This window comes from Homarus americanus, unplaced genomic scaffold, assembly GCF_018991925.1.
Source record: "Homarus americanus isolate GMGI-L3 unplaced genomic scaffold, GMGI_Hamer_2.0 scaffold19117, whole genome shotgun sequence".
Taxonomy (NCBI): Eukaryota; Metazoa; Arthropoda; class Malacostraca; order Decapoda; family Nephropidae; genus Homarus; species Homarus americanus.
This window is the reverse complement of record NW_024754704.1, coordinates 6,746,106-6,771,162: the sequence shown is the minus strand read 5'-3', so window position 1 is coordinate 6,771,162 and position 25,057 is coordinate 6,746,106. Positions and strand designations below refer to the sequence as shown.

The window sequence follows — 25,057 nt, the reverse complement described above, 5'->3', positions numbered from 1 at the left end:
GTCACTATGTTTAATGATCTTATGTAGTTAAGATAAAATTGTGTGAGACGAACTAATTATGTATCAAATAGATCACCATGTAATACTAATGAACACCTTGTTCTCTGCAGGTTTTTGACCATATTAAAAAATATTGAGTGCATCAAAGGGCGGGTTTCAATCATTCCCTTCGACTTGCCCGTCACCTAACCATCCTTAACTAAGGCGGTTACAAAGACGATTCTAACATTGATACCTCCAGAAACTGAGGACCCTCAGTAGCGTTTTCCTTAAATTTTTGTATAATAGTACGCCTGGATAATTTGCGGATTTTTATTTCGCGGTCCTCTATTATTCGCGGATGACACCCTGGATGTACACAAGAATGTCTGCGGGTAGTTTTAAAGTTGCCGGCATTTTCACGGTCAGGACAGGGAGACATTCAGGGAGACATTCGTTCCAGAGACAGTAATTTCCTTTACCTGTATTGTATATATGTGTGTGTGTGTGTGTGTGTTTGTGTGAGTAGACTTGAGGGTAGACTCAACATTTTTAATATACAGTACGTTTGTTTCTGATTATTTGTGAGAGTATTTTCCCATTATTATTTATTTGTATGTGTTTGTGTGTGCGCATCTACACACACACACAAAACACATATATACAATACAGGTAAAAGAAATAATTGTCCAAAGGGTAAACACATAAAGGGAATATACATTTCTTAGTACACAGGTAAAATCTAACCACCTCCTCCTCCTCGGTCAGCAAAGTTTTTTGCGGATTTGGCGATTCGCGGCCATTTTGAGAACCTAACCCCCACGAATTTGGAGGGCCTACTGTACAAGGACGGCAGATGGAAGCAAGATAAGGAGTAGCAGATGTGTCCACCTCATCCATATGGACCTCAGCCACTATGAGAGAAGTCTGAGGACTGAGGATTGGTGGCAAAGTCAGGTGTGGAGCGGAATTCAATGCAGGTACTGATGATTCTCGAGGCAGTGTTGCAGCAACAGTTTGCCGAGCCTTGTGTCAGCACAGAACCTGTGCATACAAATCCTCATGCACATCAATACCGCCACCACTCCAGTGCAAGCCCCAGCAGTCAACGTGGGTGCCCATCCTCTCCAGCTGGTGCAGTCTGCCAAACTCCTGGGTGTAACTATAGACAACAAACTTGACTGGAAGGCCCATGTAAATAACACAGTCAAGGCAGCCTCGTACCGTTACTACATGCTACAATGACTTAGGTCACTTGGGACACCCACGCCAGAGCTGAGGACCATCTACAATGCTTTTATTCTCCCCAAACTAACGTATGCATCACCAGCCTGGTCGTCTTCTCTCAACTCCACCCAACAACGTCAGCTAGAGAAGGTACAGAAAAGGGCCTGCAGAATCATGCTCGGCGCAGAATACTCCGGCTACACCAACGCCCTCTCCACCCTGGAAATGCCATCCCTCAGTGACCTCCACCACCAAGCACTGGAAAGGTTTGGCAGCCAACTAATGCAACACCCTCGTCATCGCCACCTCCTGCCACCGGCAGCCCCCCACCCATCTCGCGCAGTCCGCCACTACAACAAAATTCAGCCCATAAGAGCCCACACCGATAGATATAAGAATAGCACCATCCCATCTATTGTTAAAATAATAAACAACTCCTGATTTATGTACTGTACAGCCCTGTAAATGTATTCAATGCATATTATATCATTATGTCTAAATCAAATGTAAGTCTGTATATTTTCAGCCACCGGCTGCAACTCTATTAATAAACCGTTTATTATTATTATTTATTATTATTATTATTATTAATTTGAGACACATTTCAGTGCTGTGTTTATGGCTTCTGCAAAGTTCATTTTGTTTCTTGTGCAGATCTTTAGTATCTCTTTCTCGATTCGAAACTGGTCACATTAACTAGAAGAGGCTGGGTGTGCCTCACTACAGTGAAAAGAGCAGTCCAGACCTAAGCATTTCTGACCCTCATGGGCCTTACCACAGTTAACACATACTGCAGGAACACCCTGCTCTAGCTTACTATAAGTGCGGGAGACATGACCATACATCGTCTTGAGTTTGAAACATGTGGTTTCACCTTAAGGGAGATCCAGGCAACCTTGATAGAGGCTGGAATTTCAAAGCAATCAAATGTCAATAACAGAGTTGGTGTAGGGTTAATAGAGCCATTTTCTTTCTTGCGAAACCTGTACACTGTCACCAACTTTTGGACTCAGAGCTCCTGAAGAAGCTTCTCCTCTGAGTATGAGAGCAGCTCTTTAGAGAATACCACCCCTCAACACTGGTTAAAGGTGGCATATGGAGTACAGGAGACTGTGGCACCAGGTACCTCAGACAGGGTACAGAGTCGAGCACTCTCCTCGGGAAAACAAATAAAATTTAATTCACGGTCAAATTACACCATCGCTTTTCTGAGATGATTTTGAGGTCCAAATCATCACCAATACTGCAGTGGGTGAGGGAACATGGCAAGCACAGTGAGCCTACCCAAATGGGCAGATTTGGAGGGGGGGGGGGTGAGCAGAGGCACAATAAGGTCCCCAGAAAAATTTTTGAAATCTGACTAATATCAGGGGCATTTTGAGGTCATTTTGAAGTCATGGGCACTTGATATTAGGAGATATTACGAGGTCCGTAGTAATTACTTTTTACTATACAAAAATGCCTGAGTACAATACTGCATTAAAGATGTCCACATACCCAGTACATTTGCAACACATAGAGAAGCACTTCTACCTCACTTTCCTCCTGGTCTCTAAGCAGTTTTCCCATGCTTGTGACCAGTTGGTCAGTGTCACAAGTGCTGAAGCTCACACAAAAACCATCATTTTCAAATTCACACAGTGACTTTACCAGTTCTTCAATCTCTCACACACACTCTGATTCCCATAACATTTTACTTAATTTCTGGGTATCAAGGCAACATTATTCACAACATTATTCCGGCAAGGAATCTTTCCACTTGACACTCATTAGAAATGCCAGATACAGTACAGGTGCTCCCCGACTTACGACCACAGCCAGGTCAACTGCTATGTTGGCCCATACCAACTCCCTCCCCTGAACCCTCCTCCCCACCGGAATATCAACAAGTTCACGCCAGAAGTCACTATTTCATTTAGGAAAGAAATGGAACCAGTGTTAAACAGAGGTGAACAGTGGTGAACAGTGCTTAAGTCAGTGAGAACAACTCAACAGTAACAGTGGTACCCAAGTTGACCTTTCACACAGTGAGGTCCCAGGTACCCAGTGATAACGGCCCGTGAGACCCAACTACCAGCGATGTGTTAATCCGTCTACGATAGGAAGGCCTGGAACCACACCTCACTCATATAACACCATCTGTGAGGGAATTACTACACCACGTGAGGCCCCTCATAACACCATATGTGAAGGAGTTACTACACCACGTGAGGCCCCTCATAACACCATCTGTGAGGGAATTACTACACCACGTGAGGCCCCTCATAACACCATCTGTGAGGGAATTACTACACCACGTGAGGCCCCTCATAACACCATCTGTGAGGGAATTACTACACCACGTGAGCCCCTCATAACACCATCATACCACACCATCTGTGAGGGAATTACTACACCACGTGAGGCCCCTCATAACACCATCTGTGAGGGAATTACTACACCACGTGAGGCCCTCTAACACCATCTGTGAGGAATTACTACACCACGTGAGGCCCCTCATAACACCATCTGTGAGGGAATTACTACACCACGCCCCTCATAACACCATCTGAATACACCACGTGAGGCCCCTCATAACACCATCTGTGAGGGAATTACTACACCACGTGAGGTCCCTCCTAACACCATCTGGGAGGGAGTTACTACACTACGTTTTTGCTGTTCAACACCTTCATTAATCTGTATGTTCACTGTATGTTCCTTTACCTTTCTCTAATGAAGGCTTTTGTTAAACCACCAATGTATGTAATAAGTCATTTATGCCCAATGTATATTTTCAGCCTTCGGGCTGCAGAACTTTTTCAATAAACCGTTAATTATTATTATTATTATTATTATAACCTGCTCTGACCATAAGTCCGTCGGGACATACAACTGCGACTGTAGTGACCAAAAATATTTTCAAATGACGAGCACATTTTCTATACCGAAACGTTTCCGTCCAGGGCATGAGGGTGGCGCGTCTCGGGTCGCCTCGTGGGTACACTCACTCAGTGGAGCACTTAGTTGGTGCTTGGCTATCGTATTTTATACTGATCGCACTGTGAACTTTCGTTATTATCGTATTTAATTGATTTTATAATGACTGGAAAGCATAAAAGTGAGAGTGCTGGTGGTGTTCCAAAGAAAAGGAGACAGGCAATTACCTTTGAGATGAAAATGAAGATAATAACACAGCATGAGAATGGAAAAACAGTAGCAACAATCTCACGCGACCTAGGTTTCTCACACTCGACTATATCCACTATTCTGAAGGACAAGGAACGTATTCGTAAAGTAGTGAAGGGAACAACACCTATAAAGGGAACTATAATATCAAAGAGAAGACAAGGTCCTATTCACGATATGGAAAAATTATTGGTGATATGGATAGAAGACCAGATACAGAAGCGTGTACCCTTAAGCGTTCTAACCATACAGGCTAAAGCAAGAAGCCTGTTCCAAAGCCTGAAGGAGCAGGCAGGAGATGAATGTGATCAAACCTTTACAGGAAGTCATGGGTGGTTTGATAGATTTAAAAAACGCTACAGTCTACATAATGTTAAGGTTAGTGGAGAGGCAGCTAGTGCCGATGTTGGTGCTGCCGAATCTTTTAAGGAGAAGTTAGATGATGTGATTGTGGAAGGGAATTATTTGCCTGAGCAAATATTCAATGTGGATGAGACTGGATTATTGTGGAAGCGCATGCCTGAGCGGACATACATCCACAAAGAGGCGAAAACAATGCCCGGATTCAAGGCATTCAAGGACAGAATTACACTTCTGTTCGGGGGGAATGTTGCTGGTTTCAAGCTAAAGCCCTTCATGATCTATCATTCAGAGTGTCATGGTCACGTTGACTACTGATCTATTTAACTAATGATTCTTATTAAACTCCACGACCGCAAAACATGAGTGAGTTAGCGACCCCCGAGAAGACGTGTTTTTCCCCATAGACGCTACACTTGTGTTTCCCTCCCAGAGTCCCGCCTTTGTGAAGACAGTTATCAATGCGTTGTTATTCCACTTTCTCCTGGGAAGCTCAATTTTGAATTAGTCTGTGTAAATCAACTCAAGTAATTCGCCAGACCTTTGTTAACTGAGGGTCATCTTTGAATGAGTAACAGTTAGTTTGTTTGTGATTATTGTCATTGCGTGAGTAGCGATCACTGGCAACTCAGGGGTATATATACCCGTGCATCTCGCAAGGAGACCGTTCCCTGACGCTGCTCCAATGTTTCTCCAGGTATGTTTATGTGTAGCCATTCAGTTAATTCAGTCAATTGTAGTGAATACCAGTGTTCATCAGTGTTCATGCTTTGACAGTTGAATTGTCATTCACCCAGTGTAAGAAGTAATATAACGTAAATACGTCTGTCGTCTAGACAAGAGAGTTGTTTGTGTTGTCATGCTTCCCAGTCCGTTCCATGACACTGCTCCAATGTTTCTCCAGATCCCATTGTGTTTCTTGCATCGTTGAACAACGGCTCCGGATGTAGTAGAAACCCAGCAGGGACCATATATGAAACGATGGCACCGATGCAGCCTGATTAATGTGTTCCACTGCCTCATTGGGCCAGACCCCAGACTCGCCCTGTGTCTGGCTACTACCGACCACAACAACGGTCGTGAGCCCCAGTGTTCTACCCTGGGTTACTCCTTGGAAGTATATGTCAACAGAGAGTGTTGTAAGATGTATGTTAGGGATAATTAGTTGGAAATAATTATCCCATGTTGGGTATGTTGAGGAAAGTAATCTACAATGAGTGCCATGTACTATGTATTGTGAGTAGGGCCATGTAACACCAGTAATATTGTGTGCAGTAAGAATGTAAGATCTGAGTAATTACTGTTGAGTAAAGAAATAAGAAAATAAGTAAAGAAGAAAGTACTGAGTCTGCAATAAGCCCAGGAGTTGAACCTGTTAGTTATATGATTAATAATATATCATTTTCCCTTGATTTCATATTAATAAATTTGTTCTTAGAGTACTTTAGGTGTATTCATTTCTCCCACAGTATTTTACCTGTATTTCCGTCCAAGTGACTTGATACCAGAATTACCATACCCATGTGCCTAGACCCTCGACCATGCTCCCAAAGAATGTCCATGCTACCAAAAGAATATGTGACAGAACTGAGTAAGAGCAAGAACTAAGACAAGAGAAGTAAGTAAGATGAGGGTGGTGTAGGCGTATGGAAACACGCACCCTCACAAGAGAACCCCAGGGCTTTTAAACATGTCATCAAGCACACACTGCCAGTGTTTTATCGCAGTAATAAGAGAGCCTGGATGACCCTAGTACTGTTTGAGGATTGGTTCATGACTTGTTTCATTCCACGAGCCAAGGAGTATTGTCTGCAACAACAGATTCCATTCAAGATTATACTGATTTTGGGTAATGCTCCGGGACACCCACCACATCTGGACGACATGCACCCTGATGTTAAGGTAGTGTACATTCCACCTAACACTACCTCTATCATCCAACCCATGGATCAAGGTGCTATTGCTGTCTTTAAAGCGTATTATTTATGCACGACCTTCGCTCAGGCTGTTGCTGCTACTGAAGGTGAGAAAACACTCAAGAGAGTTTTGGAAGGAGTACAACATTTTGTCGTGTATAAAGAACATTCGTGCAGCATGGGATCAGGTTACAAAACATTGCATGAATGGAATATGAAAGAAAATCTTGAAAAGATATGTGAACAGTTTCAAAGGATTTAATGAAAATGAAGTTATTTCGGATATTAGTGGAGTTAGGTAAACAGCTGGAGTTAGAAATTGATAATGAAGATGTTGGACAGTTGGTTGAAAGTGTAGCAGAAGAGCTCAGTAACGAGGATCTTATTGAACTAGATGCACAGAAAATTGCAGAGGAAGAAGAGAGATAAAATGTAGAAGAAGAACCTGCACCCCCCAAAAAGTTTTCAGTGAAACATATGGCAGAGGCATTTGCTACAATTAATAAAGCAATGCAAATGTTTGATGGCATGGATCAAAATTATGAGCGTTATGCCAAAGTTGACAGAATGGTCCAAGAGTCACTTGCTTGCTACAGAGAAATTTATAATGAAAAGAAAAAGCAAACTGTGCAGTCTAAATTGGACATCTATTTCAAGAAGTCCCCTAGTGCTGTCTCCTCACGCCCCACCAGTGCTGCCTCTTCACTCCCTCAAGATGATCCAATACCTTCAACCAGCAAGTTTCCACAGCACATAAACCTGTCTGAAGAAAGCGACATTGATGACCCACCCAGCCCTGTCTCCTCTTCTGCTTCTTCCAAATAATATACAGTAAACCCCCACTTTACGCGGTTTCACTTTACGCGTTTCCACGTTTACGTTGTACCCTGCCGAAACCGGAATGCTCACTTTACGCGGTGTGTGTACCCTTTTACGCGTAGAGTGGCACGAGCAGGGTACGCACAAGGTCGCCCAGTCATCAAAACATTACCGAGTTCTTCACCCGCCACCCACCACAGCCGGCCCAAGTCAGTGATAGTGATAATTATATTGAGGATATGGACTTATATGGACTTTGAGGGGTTTGACAAAGAGGCCCTGCAAGCCTCTGTGGTGGATAGTGATTCAATTGATACAAGTGATACAGGTGAGGGCCAATAATCTGCCCTCTGCCTCGGAACCAACTCCCTATCCCCGTGTGCCCAGCCATCTTTTCTACTAATGTAAGTGTTAAAAAACCTAATATTATTGATATTTCTCTTAATTATTAATTGTGTGTGCATACCATCATAAAATTAAGAAGTTATTTTTACTACAACGTAGGTATTGTGTCTGAAAAAGTGGGGTTTGGGGGTCGGCCCGGTCTCTATTTCAATATGTTATGTTGTTCACTTTACGCGGGCCGCCGTGGGTTCAATTGACCGCGTAAAGTGAGGGTTCACTGTAGTCTCCATGTATCCGTAAATAGAAAATTATGAGGACCCTGTGTGCATTCAGCTGACTACATTTAAGGTAAGTGCTCTGTCACACTGTATCCATTCCTCATTATTTATTACTTTTACTGTACTGTATCCATTCCTCATTATTTATTATGTTTAGTGTAATGTATTTCATTGTAGATTTTTAATTTTTTTTTTTTTTATTTTAATTTTTTTTCCATTTTTTTTTTTTTTTTATCTATGTCGGACTTACAACCATGTCGGATTTACGACCTGGATTTGGGTCCCTAACCCCGTCGTAAGTCGGGGAGCACCTGCACATTCTTCATGACAACAAAAATACTAATGGTGGAGGGAGGGATGTAGAGAAGGACAACATGGGAAGGAAATGTTGCCACAAGTCAAAATAATTCACTCGTTAAAATTATGGTGCAGAAAGATCCTGATTAATCAAAGCTTACCTATGAAAATTTTTTTGCATAACCATTTAATCAAAAACTGATTCTGGAAGACTCTCAGAGTGTCATCATTAACTAAAGCTAAGAACACACAAAGAAACAGAATTCAGTCTGTTAAATTCTCAAAATAGTTTCTTATAGTAACTCAAAACAAAAACTTTCATGAAGAACTTTCACTTTACCTGCGAAATCCACCTGCTATTTCCACTGTGCATCCTGCTTTGACTTTGTCTAATTCATTCTTCACTATATCTTTTATTTTGTCTGCTGACTCCCTTGGAACAGGAGAGTTTAAGTCTGCATAATAAGCTAAACCTGAAATATAATAAAATTACATAAGATCTGTAATCACAAATCATATATTTTTCAAATACTGTACTCTATTAGATACCATTACCTAAAGACCTTTGTAGCTTAGAGTATTTTACATAAGCCTAAAAGTCATATTCATATTCTTATTTGAATAAATAAGATCCACATATTTTTACAGTAGAGTCGGCCCTTCACATACACGGGTTTAGCATACACGGATTCGCAAATACGCGGATTGCCCTGCCGGAGGAATATTCTGTACATTGAAGTAATTGAAGTACATTCAAATCGCGCGCGGCACCGCACACCGCCCGCCATCCCCCACACACACACACGCGTCACACCACCCCACGCGCCCTCACTCAGTCAGTTTCGCTGTAACCATGCTTGTGTTGACATCAGCATTGTAGGTCGACCCTGATTTTTTTTACCAAAAAATCAGTTAATTTATGATATTCCTTGTTTATAGGTCAACCCAAGTTTTTGAGGGTATTGGTACAACAAAACCTTCAGTAAAAACACTCTACGTCCTATAAACTGAGGCTCGCCGTGCCTGAAACACAGAGTGCCATAGGCAAATTGTTTACCATTTATTTTTATGACACTTTACACTGAAGCCCGGGTAGTTTCAACAAAAATATTGTATATTTCCATTCAAGTATTTATTCAAGTCAATTTGGAGGGAATATTATTGTAATACAACAGTTTATTAACTGAAAACCAGTAGTGTACACAAGTACAACAATTTTTATCTCTTGAGCAAAATATATGACGTTTATATTCAAATTATTGGCTGTCTTGCAAGGATTCCAGCAATGCAAATTATAATCTCCTAACTTAAGTCTGAGATATTATACAAGATAAAAACTATAAGCCTAAATAAAACCCCGGCTAAGCAGATTAGGGAGGGAGGAACGGAGCCAGCCAGCCAGCGAGGGGTGGGGGTTGAGGTGATATGTTTGACAGTTTGAGCCGAAGGTCTCTGTGTGTTTATTTAGCAGTCCTACTACGCTTCTCCCATTTTAAAATGCCACTGAAATGACCTGGAAGAATATAATTAACATTGCTGGGATTCTTGTAAGACACTCATTAATTTGAATAGCAACATGCTATAATTTGCACTAGACATAACAATTTTAGCACCGTAATGAAATTAGTACAGTAGTACCCCGTTTAACGCGGTCAATAAAACCCACAGGGTACCGTGTTAAGTGAAAAACAGAACATATGGGATTAATTTCAATAGAAACTGGCCCGACCCCCAAACTCCACTTTTTCCGACACAATACCTATGTTCTAGTAAAAATAACATCTTAATTTTATGATGGTACATGCACACAATTAATACTTAAGAGAAATAGAGAAATACAGTCGCCAAGTTAATGTCCATTCAAATAATGGACTCAACTCCCTCCCCCTCTTCTCACACTACACTGCTGGCTCTTCCCTCTCTGAGAAATTTTGGGGGGAAAACCACTAAATTTTAATAAATAATACCTCAAACTAAAGTTAGGATAATACAATTGACATTGCTGGATTCCTTGTAAGACCAGGAATATTTTGAATATAAATGTCATATATTTTGCACAAAAGATAACATATTTACTCAGAGTAAACATTATATCTAAAATTTGTATGTCTAATGCAAAATCAATGCTGTTTATATTCAAAATGATCACCAAATTGTAAGAATTCCAGCAATGTAAATTATATTCTGGCCGGGTAATTTGTATGAATTTTATGAGCTAAAACAAATATCTTCAGTTAATAAAAAAAAAATATTCTTCATGACACTATCTGTCAATCAAAGTACCCCACCTTGCTTCCCCCATCTTCCAACCGCGCGGTCCGTCCCAACCCTCCCCCCCACCCCCCACCAATCCTCCCTTCAAGAGATGTTGGGTGAAAAAACTAAATTTTAACATTTTGTATTAAATAACACCTCAGATTAAAGTTGGAATAACATAATTGACATTGCTGGATTCCTTGTAAGACCAGGAATATTTTGAATATAAATGTCATATATTTTGCACAAAAGATAACATATTTACTCAGAGTAAACATTACATCTAAAATTTGTATGTCTAATGCAAAATCTATGATGTTTATATTCGAAATGATCATCAAATTATAAGAATTCCAGCAATGTAAATTATATTCTGACAGGGTAATTTGTATGAATTTTATGAGCTAAAACAAATATCTTCAGTTCATAAAAAAAAAAAATATTCTTCACACGGTAACAGATGGTCGGTCGGTCCCTCCCTCCCCCCCACCCCCCACCAACCGTCCCTACCAGATGTGTGGGAAAACCAGAATATTTACCTTTTTAGTAATAAATAATACCTCAAACTAAAGTTAGGATAATATAACTGACATTGCTGGATTCCTTGTAAGACCAGGAATATTTTGAATACAAATGTCATATATTTTGCACAAAAAATAACATATTTACTCAGAGTAAACATTATATCTAAAATTTGTATGTCTAATGCAAAATCTATGATGTTTACATTCAAAATGATCATCATATTGTAAGAATTCCAGCAATGTAAATTATATTCTGGCCGGGTAATTTGTATGAATTTTATGAGCTAAAACAGGCAGGCAGGCAGTCAGGCAGGGTGGCAGGTGGAGAGAATCTAAAAATTGCTCTCGAGCCGGACACTCTGCGCGTATACGTGGAAAAAGCCCGCGTTAAGTGAAAGTTGAGCTCTGGCGAGGCACCGCGTATACGTGAAATCGCGCTAAGCGGAACCGTGTTAAGCGGGGTATTACTGTACATGTACACTCCAGCTTTGCCCTAAGGTCATTTATTTCTTTTAGTATGGTGTGTGCATGTAAATGGATGAAAATAAATGAAGAAATTTAAGTAAATCTACCCAAAAATACAGTTGAAAACTTTATACTGTATTGTAAAATGTACTACACACTATTGTACACTAATGTACTACATTTTTATATCTTGAGCAAAATATACGACGTTTATATTCAAATTATTAGCTGTCTTGCAAGGATTCCAGCAATGCAAATTATAATCTCCTAACTTTAGTCTGAGATATTATATAAAATAAACACCTTAAAGAATAAAGTTATCACCAATCTTTCGTCTGGGAACACAAGGAGGGAGGTAGCCAGCAAGCATGGGGGGGGGAAACAGGGAGGGAGGCAGGGGCAGGGGCGGGAGGTGGGGTGAGAGTATGGTATTTTTCTATTTATTTGAGATAAGATGTGACAGTTGGCACTGAAGGCCTACTGTTTATTTATCATTACTTAAGAGTGACTCAGCTCTTCTCATAATTTGCCACGCAAACGACCTGGGTGAATATAACTTACATTGCTGGGATTCTTGTAAGATAAGGATTTATTTGAATACCTGTATAAACAATCTATATTTGCAATAGACATAACAATTTAAGTACCGTAATCATTTAGTACATGTACAGTACAGGTTTGTTCCACGGTAAAATCTTTTGAACAACGAAAGAAAGCAAAAGTCATTGTTTTTGTCATAATTTTATGCCATTTTCCACTGTAATACGTACGTCATTTCTGCAAAAATATTACATTTCCATATTTATTTCTGAGAATATATTCATTCAGTCACAGTTAAGGTAAAATATACTTGTGATGTAACATTTTAATGAAAATACCAGGTATTTAGACATACGGTATCGTAGTTTTCTTTTCTTTCAAATTTAATTAACAAAGATTGATGTTTCAAACGTAATGAAAAAAAATTTATGTACAGTATTTCTATAAATAAACTTTAAAAAATGAATACTTTATGTTTTACATCACCTTGTGCATACCATACCATGCATTTGGCTACTTTGGGCTTGCTATGATGACGCAAGCGATCTGCCCTGGCAACTGTACCGACACTCACAGCTGGTGGTGCGTTGGTGCGTCGTTTCCATTGTTTACTGGTAGTTACTGGTAAATATTTTTCAACCTAACGAAACTATTACCCGTTTAGAGGTCGACCCCCAATTTTTTGCCAAATAATTTGGTCTTAAAAACTCGAACTACACACAAGTATATACGGTAAGTAAGGACATGGGGGGCCAGGGGTTTTTTAGGGGAGGCAGCAAAAGTACACGGATTTTTAACATTCACGGGTATCTCTGTTACTTAACCCCAGTGTATGTTAAGGGCCAACTGTATAGTGTGCAGTAGATATAGGCTTTCCCTACAAAGAGTTGTCTGAGAAGTATGGCCCACTCTATATATTATACAGTAGTTCCTTGCCAACCACAGGGGCTAAGTTCCTGAAAAACCCGGTGGTTGGCAAATCCTCAGTTGGCAAGACTAAAGGCATATGGGATAACACTCCTGAAAGCCTAAGTCGTGTGTTCCTTCACTAAACAATACCTGTATTGTACAGTCAGAGTCAAAAGTTTGCTCCTTCCTTAAATGAAACAGTATCAGCCCCAAATGAGATACAACAGTCAGGGTAAGTCAGTTCGGAAACTAATTCCTTTGACTCAGCTTCACCACAGTGATGGAACTTTTGTCCTCGACTACATTTAATTAAATTTGAGTGAAACACATATAAAAGAGAAGATGTATATTAAATACAATACAATTACAAACTTTACAGTACATCTCTATGGAGATGACATACTGCTATAAAATAAGAAAAATGAAGTAAGTGTGTGACACACACACACACACACACACACACACACACACACACACACACACACACACACACACACACGTATGCGTCACCAGCCTGGTCGTCTTCTCTCAACTCCACCCAACAATGTCAGCTAGAGAGGGTACAGAAAAGGGCCTGCAGAATCATGCTCGGCGCAGAATACTCCGGCTACACCAACGCCCTCTCCACCCTGGAAATGCCATCCCTCAGTGACCTTCACCACCAAGCACTGGAAAGGTTTGGCAGTGGACTACTGCACCACCGTCGCCATCGCCACCTCCTGCCACCGGCAGCCCCCCACCCAACTCACACAGTCCGCCACTACAACAAAATTCAGCCCATAAGAGCCCGCACCGATAGACATAAGAACAGCACCATCCCATCTATTGTTAAAATAATAAACAACTCCTGATTTATGTACTGTACAGCCCTGTAAATGTATTCAATGCATATTATATCATTATGTCTAAATCAAATGTAAGTCTGTATATTTTCAGCCACCGGCTGCAACTCTATTAATAAACCGTTTATTATTTATTATTACACACACACACCACCTCAACCAATGCCTGCTATCACATGTAGCACACACCACGGAAGCTCACCACCGCTTCTTCCCCGAGAAGTTCGTCAGACCTCACCCAGCTGATTTGCCCAGGATCACACCTCGGATCAAAAGACTCATGCAACAGAGACAGAGCCTTTAATCTCAATGACCACAACCACTACAGGTCCCTTTGCAACCGAGTCATCCGCGAAATACACACTGCAAAGAAGTCTCACTACCCAACCAAATTGCAACACCTGAAGCAGACCAACATCAGTCAGTTGACGCAGCTGAGCAATCAAACCATTTCGCTACTATATGCCAGACACTCCCCTGGCTTGACACAACCAATCTCCCTGCTTACCTACCAGCCCCCTTACCCACTGACTTAGTAGAAGAATTTGAAGTAGCAAAACGTCTGGACAAACTAAAGTTAAAACGCTCTACCACCCCCATTGACCTACCAATAAAACTCTTCAGGAGTTCTCCCCGGAGCTTACTAAACCCCTCTGCTCCATCATCAATGGCTCAGTCAAGCCAAATGCCCAGCTGACTGGAAGACTTCTTATGTATCACCAGTATCCAAGTCAATCAGCCCACAATCCTTATATCAGCTACGACCCATTGCAATCACCCCAATACCCAGCATAATCTGTGAAAGTTTTGTGTTCGACTGGGCTTATGCTGATATTGCAGGAGCCGTAGATCCTCAACAATTTGGTAATATGAAAACTTCCTCCACCACTCACTGTCTTGTCAGCTTTCTCGACTACATATACCGCCATCTGGAGAAACGAAAAACGTCTGTAGCTGTCGCCTTCATTGACTTCACTAAGGCATTCGACACAGTCAACCACAATTTAATCATCAACAAAGCCATCGACCTCAGGCTTCGAAGAAGTCTCATACCATGGCGTACAGACTTCCTCAGTAACCAACACCAAGCTGTACGCTTCCGAGGGGCTGTCTCCACCTTTCAGTCACTCACCTGTGGCGTCCCCCAAGGCACCAAGATGGGACCACTATGCTTCCTTATGCTTATCAATGATGCCCTAAGAGAAACCCCTGCTCACTGTAAATATGTCGACGACTCCAACATTGGGATCAACGTCAACAATTCTGCTCCCGACTATACCACCCTTCAGGATTTATAGCACAGTCTCCAAAACTGGGCCACCAACAACCACGTTACCATCAACCATAGAAAGACCATGGTTATGCACATCAACCTCTCCTCTGATGTTGTCCCACCCCCTTCCATTACTTAAGGTCCCAACACACTCCAGGTTGTAGATTTCACTAAGCTCCTCGGCATCACCATAGACAACAAACTAAATTGGAAACCACTCGTCAGTGAAGTTATCAAATCCTCCAGTTTCTGTCTCCACCTCCCCTGCCGACTCAAGTCCCTCGGAGTTCCTGCACCCGAGCTCCTCAGTGTTTACTCAACATTCATACTTCCCAAGCTCACCTATGCCTCCCCTACCTGGTCTTCCTCCCTAAATGCCACACAACATAAACACCTAGAAAAAGTGCAAAAGAGGGCAAGCAAGATTTTTCTCTCCCCTTCCTACTCCACATATCAAGAAGCGCTTAACACACTGACCCTCTCGACTCTCACTGACCATCACCACAACCTCACCTGCAAATTGGTGAGAAGCTACTGCATGATCCTCGACACCGGCTCCTACTACCACCTGAGATCCCACAACCGCATCCAGCCCATACGAGCATGAACTGATCTCTATAAGAACAGCCCAGTCCCAACCATTGTAAAAATTATCAATAACTTGTAATAAAGCAGTGTATTCACTCCCAGTCAATCTTGTTTTTTGCACTGTCACTATGTTGAAATGCCCTGTAGTTTGAGCTTCTCCCCACCTCCCCACCTAGTTATTACAGGTTGACAATCCCTTATCCGAAATCCTTGGGGCCAGAGGCATTTCGGATTTCGGAATTTTTCGGTTTTCAAAGGTTTTTTTTTTTTTTTTTCCCACCCGGGCACAAGTCACTGATCCACATTGGGGCCTGGGGGGCAAAAATATAATAATAATTATAATAATAATAATAATATTAATAATAATAATAATAATAATAATAATAATAATAATAATAATAATAATAATAATAATAATAATAATAATAATAATAATAATTATAATAATAATAATTCATAGGTCTAGGTCGTGTTTCTCACTTTTTATCTTTTTTCATTCTTGTATTTCTTTAATATTATTATTATTATTTTATTAATACAGTATTATTATTAGTATTATTGTTAAAATTTTTATTACAGTGAACACTCACTTTACGCGGTTAATTCAACCCACAGGGTACCGCGGAAAGTGAGAAACGTGTAAATTGAACAACATAACATATGGGATTAATTGAAATAGAGACCGGGCCAACCCCCAAACTCCACTTTTTCAGACAATGCTTACGTTGTAGTAAAAATAACTTCTTAATTTTATGATGGTATGCACACACAATTAATAATTAAGAGAAATATCAATAATATTAGGTTTTTTAACACTTACATTAGTAGAAAAGATGGCTGGGCACACGGGGGATGGGGGGTTGGTTCCGAGGCAGAGGGCAGATTATTGGCCCTCACCTGTATCACTTGTATCACTATCCACCACAGAGGCTTGCAGGGCCTCTTTGTCAAACCCCTCAAAGTCCATATAAGTCCATATCCTCACTATAATTTTCACTATCATTGACTTGGGCCGGCTGTGGTGGGTGGCGGGTGAAGAACTCGGTAATGTTTTGATGACTGGGAGACCTTGTGCGCACCCTGCTCGCGCCGCTTACACAACATGGCGGATGGTGGGGGAGGGCGGGAGAGATGGCGGGAGGTTTGGATCCAAAAATGGCGCGGCTCGCCAGCCGCTCTCCGCGTAAAGGGGTACACGCACCGCGGAATGTGAGCATTCCGGTTTCGGCAGGGTACAGCGTAAATGTGGAAACGCGGAATGTGGGTCCGCGTAAAGCGAGGGTTGACTATACATGTATTATATTTTATTATTATTATTATTATTGTTATCATTATTATTTTATTTTGGTGTATTTTTTAATTAAAAATTTTATTACTATGAATAATTATTATATAATTAGTACTACTATTACATCTTCGCCCCCAGGCCCCAATGTGGGTCAGTGATCTATGCCTGGGTGGGCTAATCCCTGTTAAAAAAAAAAAAAAATTTGCTCCACAAAAAAGCTTTCGTTTTTTCAGAGCTTTCGGATAAAGGGTTGTCAAAACACACACACACAAAATACGTATATATTTAATTAGCCCAATAAAGCATGCGGACTTCTGCATATAATAAACACCTCACCCCGCCAGGATTCGAACCCACGATCTTATAATTGTGACCGGGGAACGCTACCTCTGAGCCACCAGGACACTAAAAGCAGTCCTAGACTCTGTTATATTTCACACAATGCCTGTTCAAAGAGCTTATGGAATTAATAAGTGGCAGGGCTGAAGTAAACACTTTGTTGGTTTTTCTTTATTGTAGAAAATATAGTTCCACAGGTCCTTAGTTCAGTTGAGAATATATTATACCTTCTCTACTAGGGGAAATGTCCTTCAACTTCTAACTAAGGTATTTTATTTTCGGACATGGCGCATCCCAAAGTTTTTAACTACTGAAACATTTAGGTTAGTTTAAGCTAGGCCTACTGGGGGTCCGTCCCCGACTAAGGGTCAGGTTAGGCCTGCCGGGGGCCCCCGGATAGGAGTTAGGTTAGGTTTTGTTAGGTCAGATGACTCGTTTTCGTTTTCTCCCCCAAAAATGAAGGTCAGATTCGTTTACAAAACACCAAAATACACTGGAGAAACATATTGGTCAACCTCTAGACTCCTGTCCTAAAGTAAAAATTTACTTTTCATTTTATATCAACAAATTATGGGATGCTGACTTAAAAGTAAGTGAACACATTAATAGAGAAGTATTAGTTAACCAATTCCTAAACCATTTGTTTTATATCTCAAATTACCATGACACTGTCACTGCTCTGGCTACTACAATAACACTTATAATTCATTGCATCCCCATCAAAGATCTTACCTAACAGAACAATCCTAACAAGTTTCATCAAAACTTAATACATCTGTTATAGTATTACTGTATCACCAAAACATTACTATCAATGGTTCTTACCATATTTAATTCTTTCATCAGAAAGATTCAATTCATTCCACAGCCTGATGATATCTTGAACAGATCTGATATTGTAAGTGCTATACAACTTCTCAGCTAGACTTGATCCAATACCATACACACCAGTCAAACTCTGGTAAAGATAAAAAAAAATTACTAATCTTTATAATCTTTATACTTGTATGGTTTTTATCCTGAAGCAATCAACATCAGTGAACAACATTATTCACAATCTCTGAACTTATGAAACCTGAAAATACACTGAACATCCACAAGTTGTCAACCAGTTACAGTAAAATGAGGATAAAACTACAATCCAGTTGTCCCTCATAAAATACAACTTTTATATTTCTGAATTCATTGGTAAACAATTTACTTTATAACACCAAATATTCATGAATAACATAGAATAAATTCCCAGCCTGTGTTCTGCGGGTTCCGGGAAGAAGTACCAAGGGTTCCATGGGATAGCACACCTCTGATACATGTCTAACTTGAAAAGTTTAGAATTTTGACAAGCTAAAATGTAATGAGTGGCAGACCGGATACATTATTATCAAAATGGTGAATGTAAAAGGCGAATGTACAGTACAGCATTTGTTTTGTGTACTTGTTTAATGTCATGTTTTTATAAAACAATATTACATATGCGTATGGGATATCAAATAAAACCTTCGCTAAAATTTAATACTGCTAAATTGTCATCAGTAGTGAACTCTCACTTTGACGCGACACAGCGACGGTGATTTGTGTTGCCGTAGACCTGGCCTTAAAAGGAGTTATCATCTGCCTTAATCACTCACGTACATCCACCATTTGGGTTGCGCTGTGTTTGAGATGGAAAATTGGTTAAAATACTGCACCTAAAACCAAAGCCCCAAGATGGTGATGAACATGCTGGTACATCTGGTCACTCTGATGAACAAAGAGGTTCATGTACTAATGAGGTGGATGAACCAAACACATTTGCTCCAGTGATTAAAAAATTAGGAGTTTAAAAATCAGCAAGTGGGAAAGTCAAGAAATGCAAGGTTGATGACAACTATATAAACTTTGGCTTCATGTCTATTGGAGATGAAACTGCTCCTCACGGACAATGTGTTGCATGTAATCAGTATAGTACAGTACAGTCGGCCCTTAACATCCGCGGTTTTAGCATTCACAGATTTGCAAATACGCGGATTGCCCTGTCGGAGGAATATTCTGTACATTGAAGTAATTGAAGTACATTCAAATCGCGCACCATTCAACTCGCGCGCGGCACCGAACACGGGACACCGCCCGCTCCCGCAACCTCACACACACACGCATAGCTCTCCCTCACTCAGTCAGTCTCGCTGTAACCATGCTTGTGTTGACATCAGCATTGTAGTTGCAAAAATATTACATTTCTGTGAATGTATTATATCAAGCACAGTATGAATAGAATATCACTAATATAACAGTATTTTAACCGAAAACTATTAACAAAATGAGTAACATATCTTGAACATCAGAAGGTTAGGTAAAGTCTTTTGCTTTCATGTAGCTTATCCTAATTTACATTGAAATACAGTCAACCCTCACTTTACGCGGTCCCACATTCCACGTTTACACGGTGCCCTGCCAGAACCCAGGATGCTCACATTCCGCGGTGGGTGTACCTCTTTACACGGGTGAAGTATAATTTTTTTATTTAGCTCATAAAATTCATACAAATTATCCGGCCAGAATATAATTTACATTGCTGGAATTCTTACAATTTGATGATCATTTTGAATATAAACATCATAGATTTTGCATTAGACATACAAATTTTAGATATAATGTTTACTCTGAGTAAATATGTTATCTTTTGTGCAAAATATAGGACATTTATATTCAAAATATTCCTGGTCTTACAAGGAATCCAGCAATGTCAATTATATTATCCTAACTTTAGTCTGATTTATTATTTATTACTAAAAAGGTAAACAGTCTGGTATTCCCACACATTCATCTGGTAGGGAGGGTTGGTGGGGAGTGGGAGGGAGGGAGGGACCGGCGACTGACCACCTGGCACCACGGTGTGAAGAATATTTTTATTTTTTTTTATTAACTGAAGATATTTGTTTTAGCTCATAAAATTCATACAAATTACCCAGCCAGAATATAATTTACATTGCTGGAATTCTTACAATTTGATGATCATTTTGAATATAAATATCATATATTTTGCATTAGACATACAAATTTTAGATATAATGTTTACTGAGTAAATATGTTATCGTTTGTGCAAAATATATGACATTTATATTCAAAATATTCCTGGTTATACAAGGAATCCAGCAATGTCAATTATATTATCCTAACTTTAATCTGAGGTATTATTTAATACTAAATGTTAAAATCTAGTTTTTTCACCCAACCTTTCTCTTGAAGGGAGGATTGGTGGGGGGTGGGGGGGAGGGTTGGGACTGACCGACCATCTGGCCCCGTTGGAAGAGGGGGGGAGGCAAGGTGGGGTACTTTGATTGACAGATAGTGTCGTGAAGAATATTTTTTTTTTTTATTGACTGAAGATATTTGTTTTAGCTCATAAAATTCATACAAATTACCCGGCCAGAATATAATTTGCATTGCTGGAATTCTTACAATTTGATGATCATTTTGAATATAAACATCATAGATTTTGCATTAGACATACAAATTTTAGATATAATGTTTACTCTGAGTAAATATGTTATCTTTTGTGCAAAATATATGACATTTGTAGGCCTATTCAAAATATTCCTGGTCTTACAAGGAATCCAGCAATGTCAAGTATATTATCCTAACTTTAGTTTGAGGTATTATTTATTACTATACCTGGTTTTCCCCCAAAAATTTCTCAGAGAGGGAAGAGCCAGGAGTGAGAAGAGGGGGAGGGGGTTGAGTCCATTATTTGAATGGACATTAACTTGGCGACTGTATTTCTCTATTTCTCTTAAGTATTAATTGTGTGCATGTACCATCATAAAATTAAGATGTTATTTTTACTAGAACATAGGTATTGTGTTGGAAAAAGTGGAGTTTGGGGGTCAGCTGGTCTCTATTTCATTTAATCCCATATGTTATGTTATTCACTTTACGCGTTTCTCACTTTCCGCGGTACCCTGTGGGTTACATTAACCGCGTAAAGTGAGGGTTGACTGTACATTACGTTTCAGCAAAACTACTATTTATTTCTGAGAATATGTTAATGTAATATTTCTGCTGAAATGACGTATGTATTACTGTGGAAAGTGATGAAAGCAATGACTTTCGCTTTCTTTCGTTCAAAAGATGTTACCGGAATCGCTTTTCGAATGGTTTTCAGTTAAAAAACTGTTGTATTACAATAATATTCTATCCTAATTCACTTGTGATGCAACAGTTTTTTTTAACTGAAAACCATTCGAAAAGCGATTACGGTAACATCTTTTGAACGAAAGAAAGCGAAAGTCATTGTTTTCGTCATGATTTTATCCCACTTTCCACTGTAATACGTACGTCATTTCAGCAAAAATATTACATTTCCGTGAATGTAGTATATCAAGCACAGTATGAATAGAATATCATTGTAATATAACAGTATTTTAACCGTAAACTATTAAAAAAATGAGTCACATCTCTTGAACATCGGAAGGTTAGGTAAAGTCTTTTGTTTTCGTCATGCATTTTATCCTATTTTACATTGAAATACATCACGTTTCAGCAAAACTACTATTTATTTCTGAGAATATATTCATTCAGGCGCAGTTTAGGTAAAATATACATGTGATGTAACATTTTTTTAACTGAAAACGATTCGAAAAACACGTACCCTCTAGCCCTGTTCAAGGAGAAGACTGGGAAGAGCTGTTTGGTGCTTAAGACAATGACAAGGAAAATGATTTTGATGGATTTTAATGAAAATATTCAGAAATATGGTATCTTAGTATATATTCAAGTGAATTAGGATAGAATATTATTGTAATATACAACAGTACAGTTGTACCCCACTTAACGCGGTCAATTGAACCCAGAGGGTCCCGCGTTAAGTGAAATCCCCGTTAAGTGAACAACAGAACATATGGGATTAATTCCAATAGAAACCGGCCCGACCCCCAAACTCCACTTTTTGAAGGCACATACCTATGTTGTAGTAAAAATAACATCTTAATTTTATGATGGTACATGCACACAATTAATACTTAAGAGAAATAGAGAAATACAGTCGCCAAGTTAATGTCCATTCAAATAATGGACTCAACTCCCTCCCCTCTCTCACACTACACTGCTGGCTCTTCCCTCTCTGAGAAATTTTTTGGGGAAAACCACTAAATTTTAATAAATAATACCTCAAACTAAAGTTAGGATAATACAATTGACATTGCTGGATTCCTTGTAAGACCAGGAATATTTTGAATATAAATGTCATATATTTTGCACAAAAGATAACATAGTTACCTAGAGAAAAATTTTATCTAAAAATTGTATGTTTAATGCAAAATATATGATGTTTATATTCAAAATGATCACCAAATTATAAGAATTCCAGCAATGTAAATTATATTCTGACCGGGTAATTTGTATGAATTTTATGAGCTAAAACAAATATCTTCAGTTAATAAAAAAAAAATAATCTTCACGACACTATCTGTCAATCAAAGTACCCCACCTTGCCTCCCCCCCTCTTCCAACCGCGCGGTCAGTCCCAACCCTCCCCCCCACCCCCCACCAATCCTCCCTTCCAGAGTTTTTAACATTTAGTATTAAATAATACCTCAGATTAAAGTTAGGATAATATAATTGACATTGCTGGATTCCTTGTAAGACCAGGAATATTTTGAATATAAATGTCATATATTTTGCACAAAAGATAACATAGTTACCTGAGAAAAATTTTTATCTAAAAATTGTATGTTTAATGCAAAATATATGATGTTTATATTCAAAATGATCACCAAATTATAAGAATTCCAGCAATGTAAATTATATTCTGACCGGGTAATTTGTATGAATTTTATGAGCTAAAACAAATATCTTCAGTTAATAAAAAAAATAATAATTCTTCACGGGGTAACAGATGGTCGGTCGGTCCCTCCCTCCCCCCCACCCCCCACCAACCGTCCCAAGGAGATGTGTGGGATAACCACTAAATTTTAATAAATAATACCTCAAACTAAAGTTAGGATAATATAATTGACATTGCTGGATTCCTTGTAAGACCAGGAATATTTTGAATATAAATGTCATATATTTTGCACAAAAGATAACATAGTTACCTAGAGAAAAATTTTTATCTAAAATTGTATGTTTAATGCAAAATATATGATGTTTATATTCAAAATGATCACCAAATTATAAGAATTCCAGCAATGTAAATTATATTCTGGCCGGGTAATTTGTATGAATTTTATGAGCTAAAACAGGCAGTCAGGCAGGGTGGCGGGTGGGGCAAATCTAAAAATAGCGTCTCGAGCCGGACACTCACCGCGTATATGTGGAAAAAATCCGTGTTAAGTGAAAGTTCAGCTCTGGCGAGGCACCGCGTATATGATAAAACGCGTTAAGTGAAACCGCGTTAGGCGGGGTAATACTGTAGTGACGATGTGGAGGAGGCGGAGGAATAGAGCGGAGAGGAGTGGTGAGTCGGTGACTGGTGGGAGCAGGGACGAGTGGAGATGCCAGCCAGTACATTACGGGTGTACAGTATTAACTGTTAGGATTGAATGATAGGATTGACTATTATTGTAATACAGTACAGTACAACAGTTTTTTAACTGAAAACCATTCGAAAAGTGATTACGGTAAAATCATTTGAACAACGAAAGAAAGCGAGTCATTGTTTTCGTCATGATTTTATCCCACTTTCCACTGTAATATGTTGAAGTTACAGTGTTCATTTTTGGTGGATATCAACGAAATATGATGCGAGAGGCTCAGACAATGACACAAACGATGTTGCTCTTTCCAGTATATTTTCGGGACCTTCCGTAAAAACAAAAAATAAAACAAACATAACATGCGCATTCAAAGTGGCGCTTTATTCCACAACTAAAATAAAACATAATGGAACATATTCACATAAATATAGGGTAACCTAGTTTATATCTAACACCCCCTCTTAAACTAGGGTACACCTCTTATAATACCAAACTTCTTTAGTTTCTCATTAGATAATGGTTTAGTGGACATATCAGCAATGTTATTTTCAGATGGAACATACTGCAGATTAATAATACCATCTTCTACTTCTGATGTAATAAAATGGTACTGTACTTAATATCAATATGTTTCGACTTTTGATGATGTACAGGGTTTTTAGCCAATGCAATAGCTCCCTGATTATCAGCATTCAATGTTACAGGTTCTCTATTAGAATTTTGCATCTCAGTTAACAACTGTCTTCAGAAATTAGTCTCTTCCATAGCTGCTGTTAAAGCCATATATTCAGCTTCACATGAGGACAATGCTACAACATTCTGTTTCTTAGATTTCCAAGAAATCAATGGACCATCTTCATTTAACTGATAACTGTAACCTGTAATACTAAGCCTGTCTTCCGATGCACCCCAAACTGAATCACAGTAACCAATCAATTTTAATGGACTGTTTGATTTCCTGAACTTTAAGTTATAATGAATTGTACCTTTAACATATTTCAACTTTGAGTTTTGAGTTAGCTAACTCAAAAAGTGCTTTTGTAGGCTTTGCCATATGTTGCGACAATTTTGAAACAACATAAGATAGATCCGGTCTTGTACCAGTCATTACATAGATCAAACTGCCGACAATTTGTCTGTACAATCTAGCATCACACAGTCCTTTAGAGTCACTACTAATGATTTTACTCAC

General features: G+C 39.3%; 1 protein-coding gene across 5 annotated transcripts in view; it reads right to left on the bottom strand.

The window, feature by feature from the left end:
• The window catches only part of LOC121855925 (DNA-directed DNA/RNA polymerase mu-like), a 171,495-nt gene that overhangs the window by 19,877 nt on the left and 126,561 nt on the right, over positions 1 to 25,057 (bottom strand). For 3 of the 5 annotated variants that reach the window (XM_042351129.1, XM_042351128.1, XM_042351127.1), the window contains 2 exons: positions 18,239 to 18,371; positions 8,730 to 8,862 (listed from right to left, as the gene is read on the bottom strand). In XM_042351129.1, coding sequence (XP_042207063.1) covers positions 8,730 to 8,862; positions 18,239 to 18,371 — 266 coding nt within the window. Of the gene's footprint in view, positions 1 to 8,729; positions 8,863 to 18,238; positions 18,372 to 25,057 lie in introns of those variants that run through there. The other 2 variants (XM_042351130.1, XM_042351132.1) reach the window with 2 other exon arrangements.